We start from the raw sequence: 12,230 nt of genomic DNA, 5'->3' as shown, positions 1-12,230 counted from the left end.
TGAAGCTATTTTAAAGTAGTTAAGTATTCCATACATTTATACTCATTACTTTGACACAATTATACTAGGAAAATGACTTAAGCATTAATACTTTAACACATACTGTTTTGTATGATTTCTGATATACTTTAAACTCCTTCCAATGGATTCCCTATCTCACCCTCCAAAGAAGTTATCTTCTTTTCTCCTCAAGCCTCTCACATTGCCATCCATCCATCTCTCAAGCTGAGGACCTTCCTCTTATTTTACTGAGAAAACTGAAACCATTCAACAGGAATGCCCTCTTTTTCCTTTCTCTTCATTGCAAAACCTCTTGAAATCCTCCTACTCTTTCCTCTTTACCCTCAGTCTTTGACAAAGAGGTAATCCTTTCCCTTACAAAGGCCAGCCCCTCTACATGTGTACATCAATGCATCCTTCCATCCCATCCCATGTTCCCCAATAGAATGCATCTTTAATCATTCCCATCTTCCCAGATCCTCTCAAATTTTCAACCATTTCCTATCAGGTTCTTTCCTTCCATTCTTGAAAAACACCTTCACTACACTCTACCATATTCTCAATCTTTCACCATATATGATATATGTTATACATATCTATATACAGTATGTATCTATATCTATCTTTCCTTTCTCAGTCACACTCCTTGAAAAAACCCACTACTGCTTCCACTTCCTCACCTCTCATTCATTCAAACCTATTGCAATTTTTTTCTAGCCTCATCACTCAAATGAAATTGTTCTCTCCAGAGTTACTGACCATCCTTTAATTGCCAAATTAGTTGGTCTTTTCTCATTCCTCACTCTACCCACTGTATCTGACACTGCTGACCACCTGCTCTTACATACTCTCATCTCTTGGGATATCATTCTTCCCCTGTTCTCCTCCTACCTGTCTGGCCATTTACTTTCTGTCTTCTTTGCTGGATCATCATTCAAATCATGCCCCTAAGTGTGGATGTATCCTAAAATTCTGTTATACATCTCTTCTTCTCTTATAATCTCTCTGTGGTTGACCTCATCAGTTCCCATGGGTTTAACTTCTCTATGAAGAATATCTATATATTCAGCCTCAGTTTCTTCCCTGAGCTTCATCCCTGTATCTCCAATTGCTTACTGGAAGGACCTCTCCCTCTGACTGGATGGCTCCTCCCAGAACCTCAATTTAAGGAGGGTGCCCAGGCCAGCCATGTCTTATTCTTCTTTAGGCTGCACTCCAGAGTTTTTTGACCATGCTCTAGCCCTATCCCCACCCAATTTCAGTCTTCTTTTAGGTGCCTTTCCCATTAGAATGAAGGCTCCTTGAGGGCAGGGACTATCCTCCTTTCTACTTGTATTTGTGTTCCCATCCTTAGCACAAGGGCTGGCACAGAGCAAGGGCCTAACAAATTATTACTGACTATTCTTGCCACTACAGCCAATGTTATTTTCCCTAAGTGGAGATCTGATTTTGTCACTCCCTACTCAATAAACTCCAGTGCCTCTAGGATAAAATATCAACTCTGTTTAGTTTTTAAAGTCCTTCACAACCTTGTCCCAACCTATCTTTCTAGTCTCCCTTTCACACTCTGCAATTCAGCAAAATTGGTCTCTGTATTCTTTGCATATGATAGTCTATGTCTTTGAATGGGTTGCTCTCCACACCTGAAGGTACTGCCTCCTCACCTCTATTTCACAGAGTTCCTCTCTTCTTACAAGACACAGCTTGAGCATCATCTCTTGCAAGAAGCCTTTACTGAGTCTTCCTTTTCTGATTTCCTCCCTACTGAACTATCTTATATCCAACAACCTCGTATTTATTTTTATTTATTCTGTATGTTTTCATATACAGTCTGTATCAGGTATCATATATAAAAACATCATCCATATACATGTATATTTGTTGTTTTCCCCATTAGAACGTTAAATTCCTCATAAGTAGGGATTATTTCATTTATCATATCCTAAGCCTAACACAGTATATGGCACATAATAGGCACTTAATAAATGCTTGCTAATTGAAACAATAATCAAGTCTGGAAAGTTCTGTGCAAAAGGAATCTTACTAAATCACGTTTTTCCCCCATACATTATAATCAAAATTTAAATTTTTAATGTTAGATAATCACTTATCAGTATTTACTGAAGTTCTATCTCCTAAATAGTTCGCACTATTTGCTGCCTTTTTAAAGGATAGCTACACTCCTTTTCTGTACTTTTCACTACTTACACTAGTTTCTAATTAAATTTTTTAAAAAATAAAACAAATACTTTAGTTCAAAAGGTTTCTAGGAGAATATCAAAAGAACAAATAAACCTAGAAACCTAATGATCATGTATTTAAATAAATTAATAATGTATTTAAATATTTAAATAAATTAGTCGTGTATTTAAATAAGCAAGGACAAGCTAAAGCCAATTGATGAATGTGTTATATTACTGAACCTCAAAACTTTTGATGATCTTTCTAAAAAGCTGTTTGTTTGTTTGTCTTAAATTAGTCTCCCTGTCATCCAAGGTAAAAATATAGATTTCTGGAAGGAAATTAATTGAAAATTGCCTTCTTAAAGGCCATAGAAGTATGCCACAAAGAACACTGCAAGTTCTCTCCTTTATAAGATAAAATTTAAGTGAAGAGTAGGAGTGTGCTGGTATTGAAGTTTCAGAATCTGGGTTCAAATTTACCCCTATTGCTTGCTACTTTGTGACTTTGGACAAGTCGTTTAACTCAATAAGTTGGTTTCCTTATCTGTAAAATGAATGGGTTTGACTAGATTATCCATGCCAGTTCCAAATCAATGACCTAATGTTTCAACAAGTATATCAGGAATGAAAAATGCAATTTACATGACCACTGACCTGTGAGGTTCCCAGACCTTTCACAGCATTCAAATCAGATCCTGAGCAGAAAGTGTTTTTTGCCCCACAGACAATAAGGCCTTTCCCTTCTTTCCAGTTTTCTAGTTCAATCACCCTCTCCAGAAGCTGTAGCATCATAACTCCTGTTATTGAAAAGGGAGGGGCGGGGGGGAATAGGAAAACAGAAATAAAGACTCCAAGTACATTCCAGGTCTCTATTGTCTATGTACATAGCATTACACTGGATTGTGGGAGATACAAAAGGCTTAATGGGATTTATATATCACATGAAACAGTTACAAAACAATGCAAGGTAGCATATGATTAAGAGGTAACACAGCATTCATTCACAAAAGGGAGAGATTATGTTTATGGGAGTGGTTAAAAAAAAGAAACTATGCTGAAGAGAAGATTCAATTAGACCAAAACTCCTTCCTTGGTCTCTAAAGGAATGTAAAGGGAATTGCAGAAAGAGGAAAAAATTAAAACTGAAGTTCCCACTAAGATCTTCTAATGTTTATCTTTTGAATATGCTTATGCTAAAAGTCTTTGGTAACTTTCCAAGTTCATAGTGTTCTCAGTGTGATAAATTCTCATTTTTCCTTTACTCAAGAAACTGCCTTGGGAACCTATAAAGATTATAGCAAAATGATAAATTAAAACAAAGATTTGGACTAATAGATGCCAGCCGTTGCTTAATCCATGTAACTATAAACTCTTCCATTAGAATGTAAGCCACCTCTCAAGGTCAGAATATGTTCTGATTACTTTCTCTATTGCTTTTCACAACACCACTAACAAAAGCTCCATTAAAGATACTGACAACCTCTGCCTGATTAGTCCACTTCAATTCAGAAATTGAAAGTTTGGAAATTTTTTGTTTTTGTTGTTGACTAAGATTTTATCTTGCAGTTAAGTCAGTCGGAACATATATTCACTGAACTTTTCCTAAGGATGAACAGTTCTGTACTAAGTGCTTAGCATGGTGTAACAGATAAAGTACGGGACATGGAGTCCAGAAGACTTGAATTTAAATCCCTTCTCTGACATTTACTAGATTTATGACCATTAGGAAATCAATTAACTTCTCAGAGTTTCAGTTTCTTTCCTCTCTGTAAAAAGAGGAAGTTGACTGGATTGCCTCTAAGGTTCCTATATAAGTTCCACTATCACCCATTTTTTCCAAAGGATGAAGGGGCTTAAAAAATTAAAATGATGGCTAACAGATGAGTGGTCCAAATGCCACACTGGATTTCTCACTACCTTTGTGATCTTGGGCATTTTGCTTAACCTGTCTGGGCCTCAGTTTCCTCATCTGTAAAATGAGAAGGCTGAACTAGAAATAGCACTTCTTAAACTGTGGGTTGTGACCCCATATACAAAAATTTGACAACAGTAAAAAGTAAATAAAGAAGAAAGTGCAATGATCAAAACTTAATTCAAAATCAAATGTGTAATGAATCTGAGGTTTTCAAGCAATGCCCAAGTTCCACAGAAGTTCAAGCATGTGTACTTTGTACTGAGCATGCCCTCAGGCCACAAAACAACAACAAATGCTTCAGAACCAAGAAAAGGGGTCAGAATGGAAAAAGTTTAAGAAATTTGAACTAGACGGCCTCTAAGGTCCCTTCTACATCTAAGTCTAAGGTCCTACAGATACAAAAGAAGTCTCTGCTCTTAAAGGTTCTTAGATTGTAATATTTGAAATGAAATAAATAAACATTTGATCAAAATAAATATGAATAAATCACCCAACCAATCAGAACAGGAAATAATAAGTAACATTACAATCATCTCTTCTTACCTTTGAAAAGAATAATATGGTTTCTTTGCTTCAGACTCACTTTTCTAATTATGTTTTTCTTAATCTGTTAGCATTACTTTTCATCCCTGAACATACACCATTTTAAAATGTGGAAAGTCAGCTCTAAAATGTACTTGATGATAGAAATAAGTCCAATCTAAGTTTTTAAAAAATCATCATAGAAAAAAAAAACACAAAATGTATAATCATTTGTATTTCACTGATGTCTGAATATAATGTGTTTATCAGAACCAAAGCAAGAGAAGCTCAAAGAAGATAGTGCAAGGCTGGATCATTCAATCAGGTGATAAGCATTTATTTATTAGCTCATAACACTGTAAAGGTAGAGTTTGGGGCCCTGGAAAACATTTAGTCTAAAGTTTCTCATTTTACATATGAAGAAACTGAGGCCCAGAGAGGATGTGCTTAAAAGTCACATGGGTGGTGACAGAGGCAGCACTTGAACCTTGGTCCACTGACTCTAAAACCAGTAATGCTCTTTCCATTTGACAATGGTGCCTCACAGTCTTCCATTAACCTTTAACTAGAGGGGGGAAATCACTAGTACCTGAGAATGCATTCTTTTTACTTGGGTTGTTAAAAGTGAGAATGCTAATGCCACAGTCTTCCTTACGAAGGTCTACAGATCCACCAGGAAACTTCATAAGTTTCTTTTTGACGTCTTCCTCGTGGAAACCATGTGAAGTGCTGTACAGTGGAAAACGAGCTTGCTGTAAGAATTTTTTCCTTACAGAAAGAGATGAAATCTTCAAAAAAGAAGCAGCCATTTCTGGAAGAGAAAAAAAGGAAGAAATATGGTACAAAACCCAACTATACCATTACCCTTTATTTGAATGCTAAATATCACAATATCCAAGTGGTGGAATTTTGCCTGTTTTCAGATACACTCTTTCACACACTCTTCTTGGTAGCAGCAATAGCTTCTTAGCCTTCCCAAGAAAGAATTTCCTCTTCTCTCCTCCCTTCTATATCCACAATCTGATAACTCCAAATGTGCATAATCTATTTGTCTATGAAAAGGTGGTCAGACAGTATTTAGATTACAGTGCACTTGTTATTAGGCCATAAGAAGCGTGACAAAGGAAAAGAATATCCAAGTGTTATATCTATCATCATAGTTTACTCCTGAGATCACAAGACCAGTTTTCCCATTGTCAGAAATCTCCTTCAATATGGGGACAAACAGGCTGAGCAGACTCTTGTGGATACCGAATCTTCAAATCGTAATCTAATGACTCTTATTCTCATTCTCTGGGACACCTGCTATTGGTTGGAGGGATGAATGGATGGGAAAAGGTATGTGTATTGCTTTTATTGGTGGAGGACAACTTTCAGGATGATCAAGTACATTTTCAATGTACTTTTCTATAGTTTTAAACAAGTTTCTATTATACATGAGTTTCTAGAAGGAATTAAGAAGAAATAGAAAATATGAGATTACAAAGGTCAGAGCACAAACTTAATTCCTCCCAAGTAAAAGGGGTATGCTTAGTAAAGTACTGCAGTGGAGCAGTTAATGGTATATATTTTATAAATATCTATACAAAAAAGAATAGGTATTTATGGATGGGGCAGCTAGGTGTTGAAATGAATAAAGTGCCGGGCCTGGAGTCAGTAGGACCTGAGTTCAAATCCAGCCCCAGATCCTTACTAGCTGTGTAAGTCAAATAAGCTAGGCAAGTCAAATAACCTTGTTTCCCTCAGTCTCCCCATCTATAAAATGAGCTGGAGAAGGAAATGGCAAACCACTCCAACTATCTCTGCCAAGGAAACCCCAAACAGGGTCACAAAGGGTCAAACACAACTAAACAACATAATAACAATGAACACAAAGAAGTTATCATAATCAGCATATAGAGACAGAGAGCCCTAAAGAGGTTGTACTTTCAGATTTCATGAACAAATTTAAGAAAAACAAACAAAAAAACCTGATTGTCACTTGCTGAAATTGTTTATATGATGCTGGTAAAAGTAGTTTCTAAATCTTATCACAAAGACTAGAATGACTCACAAATCTCATCAAGGATACTAAAAAGGAAACAAGCTTTGATTTAACAGTAACATGAAAGAAATAGTAACAAGGGTGATGGTCTGCTTAGAGTCTGGAAAAGGGAGTCAGAGTAGCATGAATATACTGGGTTTAACAAATCATGATCTATCCTCCATCTTGGTACAGAGTTGAGCACTTAAATAGGCCTCTGGATTTATAATCCTCTGTTCTTCCCTACAAACACTCTAAAACAAGAGTAACCTTTTTGTGTTATGGAGCCCTTCGGCAGCCTGGTGAAGACTACAGACTCCTTCTCAGAATGATGTTTTTAAATGAATACAGTAAAATACACAGTTACAAAGGAAAGGATTTTTTTTTTTATATATCAAGTTCAGGAACCTCCTAAAATTTATGTACAGATCCTTTGGGGGATCTGGGGAATCTCTGCTCTACAAGGTTCTGCTGTAGGTGTGGTTACTGCACTTGATCCTGGGCAGAGACTGGGATCAGTAGGGATCTGTGCTGATCCCACTATTTCTGGTGAGATGACCCAACCATTTCTTAGAAAAATATCCCTCTTTTGTGATTCCAAGTCAAAGAGCATAATGGGGGTGTAGCATACATGCAGGGCACCTGGAATAGCATCTGGAATTCCACATGGAGGGCAAGGAGTTGTTTCTCTGCGAATCATGATATGTAAAGGAAATGCCTGGAGAATGTACAGATATTCTACAATTCATTTTGGTCAGCTAATTACCTTGTGAAGTGAAGGTTCTTTGTCTATAGAAGCATTGAAAAATTAACCAGTCACTCCCTATTTCCCCTAATTTATTCTTGGGGGGGAGGGTCTCAGTGACTCTTTACCTCACAACTTCTGAGACTGTTAATAGGTCCTCTCTCTTCTCTGAGGCCATGTGTTCCTTTCTTGTTGGGAGGATGAAATTGATTCTATATCACTTTTTTATTGATCCTATTTACAGCTGATTGATTTTGTCCTATAACTGCTTCAGTCATGTTTCTTAGTCCCTGAACTTAGCTGGTCGGTAATGAGTTAATTTTAGAAATCCAGTTATCTTGCTAATCACTGTTCTATTCTTGCCTTAAGGACTTCTGCTATCCTTGGTAGAATGCATGGACACCTGGGAGTCTGGTCTAGTATCTTTACAACACCAAGCTACCCATCAAGGATATCCGGTTTGCTATCCAAAGAAGTCTAGCCCAGTATCTTTTAACCTTGCAGGTGAACTCAAACAATGAATTTTTCTTAGTCACAGGAGGGAAGAAGAGGTGATGTTGCCAGCCCCTCATTTCCAATTTCTAACCAATCATACCCTTCCCCATGCCTCAGCTATGTAACCAGTCCTTAATGCCATAATGTCACCTAGCCTGTTCTGTTATTTATTCTAGCTTTATAAAAATGATTCAAGTCTTCATCTTGGGATCTTTGGCTTAAAGTGAGGCAAAGTCATTGACCCATTCTTATTGGCAGGTTTGCACCCTGTTAATAAAAGGTTATCTTGCTCAAAAGAGAATGTGTCTCTGTCTACCTTTGCTGAATTTTACTTGGGACGTGAAAGGCGTGGATCCTGCACAAGCCAGTGAATTTCAAAAGGTCAGAGGCTTCCTTAATATCCTAATGTTCCTGGATATAAGAGCTTAGTTTTAAAGCCAGTGCAGCATTGCTGCCCCAAGGAGTAAAGAGGAACCTTAAGGAATGAACTTTGGCACTCCAGCCCAGTGGTAGCAGATACAAGGCTTCAATTGACAGGTCCCTGAAGCATGCCACATGAGGATGTGAATTCTGTATGACCAATGCTGTGAAGGAATTGAGTTAAGAAGTGCTAAAAGGGAGAGTATGCACCCAGGTTAAGTAGTTAAAAGGAACTGGAGTCCAGTTACAGGCCTCTTAATGGGACAAAGAGTGCTAGTGAGACCTTGAGTCAAAGCAAATAAAATGCAAAATGCACCCTATTAACTCCTCAGGGTATGATAGGATCCTGGGATAAATGTAGCTACCTGGGTCTAAGAGTGAGCCAGAATGTACACACCATAAGAGGAAATACATGTTCTGACTTCATTTTTTCCTTATACAGTTATCCTTTTCACATCGAGGGAGCTAGGGGCACAGGACCCGCTACAATGTGGAAAATTTGAGTAAAATATTTTGGCCCTCCCTTTGTACCAGAGAAGTCTGAATTTTTTTTTCTTTTATGGGGTACTTATAGTACCTAATTGTAAAATTTGGGTCATGATAAAATACTATATATTTTTATGCATTTCTGAGTTTCTAAACTTTTTCTGTGTTGTCTGAGGGCCTTCTTGGGTCATCTGCAGCTTCTGCAAAACTCCCCCAAAATTCCCATTTAATTTCTTATGCCAACCCACAATATATCAAAACTTCGATGAAGAAAGTCATAATATAGAAGGGATAACTGTATCATATTATTATTATTACATTTCCTTGTAACTTATCCCCTCTTAGACTTCCCCCCTTAACCTCTCTATTCCCCCAAATTCTCTTGAGCATATTTTCTTTTCTCCTCTAATATTATCACTGCTTTGTTGTTGGACTTCATCATCTCATATTTTGACCACTACAATAAGATAATAGTGGGTCTGACTGCCTCAGGTCTCTATCCACTCCAATCCATCCTCCATTCAGCACCCAAAGTGATTTTCCTAAAGTGCAGGTATAACTATAACTGTCTTACCCAATAAGCTTCAGTGGTTCCCTATCATCTTCAGGATCAAATACAAAATTCTGTTTGGCATTCAAAGCCCTTCATAATCTACCCTCCATAATGGGAATGTAAATTTTTAAGATCTTCCCTGCCTCTAGGCTAAAGTGCACCCGGAGCCTGGGGTGGGAGGCTTGTTTTTCAGTAGATACTTTTTGATTGGCCAGTGGGTGCAGAAGGTTGTTACATTCTCTGAGCCAGGAGCAGGCTATATAAACCCTGATTTGGGGCTTTGTTTTGGGGCTTACTTTGAGAAGTGTTCTGTGATTTAATCAGATGAGACTCTGGGAAGCTGTTGTTGAGAGCCCCCCAGCTTTGAAAAACCCAGATGTTGATTTGATATGGATGTAATGGTTGGACAGTTTGGAAACCTGTCTACTTGATCTGTTTCTCTGTCTTGATAATTCTGTCTGTATACTCTGAAGTTCAGGGTGCTGACCTTTTTCCCCTGAACTAGGTAAATGATACATATTTGACTGATTAAAGTAAGCTTGTTAACAAATTTTGAGTTGCTTTCCTTTAGCAAAGCAGATTTAAGAACCTGTGTTGGCAGCCACCCTGGGGACGCTGGGGTGCTTGCTGCTACACCCCCCACCCACCTTTCTAGTCTTCTTACAATGCTCTCTTCAATCTAGTGACGCTGGCCTCCTCAGTGTTCTGAGAACAAGACATTTCATCTCTATACTCCAGCAATTTTCTCTGGTTGTCTCCCACATGCCTATTGGTTTCTCCAGCTTCCTTCAAGTCCCAACTAAAAACATTTTCTACAGGAAACCTTCTCAACTCCTCTTAATTCTAATGCCTTCCCTGTTTTAATTATTTCCAAATTATTCTGTATATAGCTTGTCTCTACATATTTGTCTTACTGTCTCCGCCATTAGACCATGAGCTCCTGGAGGGCACAATCTATCTTTTGCCTCTTTTTGTATCCCCAGTGCTCAGAACAGTGCCTAGCACATAGTAGGTGCTTAATAAATGTTTAATGACTGCTGCACTTGGCAGTGCCCTGCTCTAATGGCAAATGCCTACAAACTGCCCCCTTCCCTATTTATTTCTATTGTTATCTAAAGATATTAATGGCCTTCAACTGCCCTGTGGTTAATGTTTAAAGTACTAATGACAATTTGTAGGAAAGGGCAGTCTGAGAAAAGTGGAGGACACATGTGGGGAGATGATGATTGGTGGGGAGGGGAAGAGTCAGTAATGATTTCTCCCCTGGGAAATCACAAACGTGGTATTATAACCTTGGGTATTACTTAGCCAATTTGAAATTTATTTATGGGACAAAGTCTAAGCAGAGAGATTAATATCCTGACAGGAACAAGATCTCTTAGAGATAGTGAAGAAAAACTTCTTGTATTCAAGCCAGCCCAGGTCAATGGAAAGAACAACACCTTCCTGTCTTCACCATGTGATTCCCTTTAAGGAATCCTTTTCCAATATGTTCATTGTTCCTCCAGACCTGCTTCCCTCTCCCCTCTAGTCAGTCTATGAGGATTTTATAAAGTAAGAGATTCTCCTCAGTCCCACTTCACTCCTCACCTAAGGAATGGAATCATTACTCAATAAAAACTTCTGGGAATATTAGGTAAGTGTACGGTAAGAAATGGGTTTGGATCAATACTTCATACAATATCCCAAAATAAATTCTACCTGGACCAGTGAATGACATATTTTTGTTAATCATTTAAAAATCACTTTTAAAAGCTTAAAGAAAAAGGAATATTTATCTCAGCTACAGAGAAGGGCATCTTTATTAAACAAATATAAGTCATTAGAAAATAAAATTGATGGGTTTGGTTATACAAAGGTAAAGGATTTTGAAAAACAAAAGGCAATATCTCTAAAGATTAACAGAGAACAGAATGGAGAAAAAATTGCAATGTGTATAGCCAATAAAGGTCTGACATCCAGAATCTATAAAGAAATCACACATTTCTATAATACTAATAATATTGTCAAAGGACATAAACAGGTATCATTGAAAGACTAAACACAAACTTTTGCAAAGGACAATAAAAGATGTTTACATTTTCTAACAACCACAGAATTGCAAACCAAAACAACTTTAAGATATCACCTTACATCCACTAGTATGGCAAAAATTACAAATAATTATTCAGTGGAGGCAGGACTGTGAAGAAACAGACATCCCCAAGGGCCACAACTTGCCTAGGCCACCTTCCTTTTCTTTGATGTGATTCCAGAGGGTCTGGGGCCACAACATAGCCAGACTTGCACTAAATAAGACCTGGGATACCAAAGCCTTCAGATTGGGAACATTTCCTGTTCATGCCTGCCACAAAGTGGGTTTCCTGACAACTCCTAGAACACACCTTCTGGTAGATCAGGCAGCTGAGGGCTGTGTAGAAACTTAGAAGGTTGATTTCAACTTCTTAATTACTTGACTTCACTAGCAGATCTCATTGACATTTTGCCAGAACTCATTACTCAATAATTTGCATACTCCCATCCTTCCCAACCCAGTTATACTGAAACTCTGACAGCCGATGAACACCATTCCTCAATCCCAGCTGTCTGTTCCCTCTTTCCCCTCCACCTCAAATCCCCACCCCATCCTCCTTCTCAAAAGTCCCACTCCAGGTCTGTGCACCCCTTTCCCTGTGCTATCTGAAACACCTGCTCTATAATTAACAAACTACCTTTCATCTTAAACCACTTTTTCACTTTCTCCTTCATCTTTTGGGATACAGTGAGATGTGGCTCCCTACTGATAACACTGCATCCCTGGCTACCCTTTCCAGTTCTATAAATTCCACTTTCACTCAAAGCCCTGACTCACTGACCATTGTGGGGCAGTCAGAATACTCCTCACTCCC

The 12,230-nt window shown here is 38.1% G+C and overlaps 1 protein-coding gene across 2 annotated transcripts in view; it reads right to left on the bottom strand.

Annotated features, from left to right (window-relative positions):
- Positions 1-12,230, bottom strand: part of ECHDC1 (ethylmalonyl-CoA decarboxylase 1) — a 61,602-nt gene that overhangs the window by 33,899 nt on the left and 15,473 nt on the right. For both annotated transcript variants that reach the window (XM_069077450.1, XM_069077449.1), the window contains exons 2-3: positions 5,210-5,431; positions 2,838-2,980 (exon numbers count right to left, since the gene is read on the bottom strand). In XM_069077450.1, coding sequence (XP_068933551.1) covers positions 2,838-2,980; positions 5,210-5,429 — 363 coding nt within the window. In that variant the 5' untranslated portion in view covers positions 5,430-5,431. The remainder of the gene's footprint in view (positions 1-2,837; positions 2,981-5,209; positions 5,432-12,230) is intronic.

The sequence above is a fragment of the Petaurus breviceps genome, unplaced genomic scaffold, assembly GCF_028583685.1.
Source record: "Petaurus breviceps papuanus isolate PSGF00001 unplaced genomic scaffold, PetGlider_PUasm1.0 90977, whole genome shotgun sequence".
Taxonomy (NCBI): Eukaryota; Metazoa; Chordata; class Mammalia; order Diprotodontia; family Petauridae; genus Petaurus; species Petaurus breviceps.
This window is presented reverse-complemented; position numbering and strand designations above follow the sequence as displayed.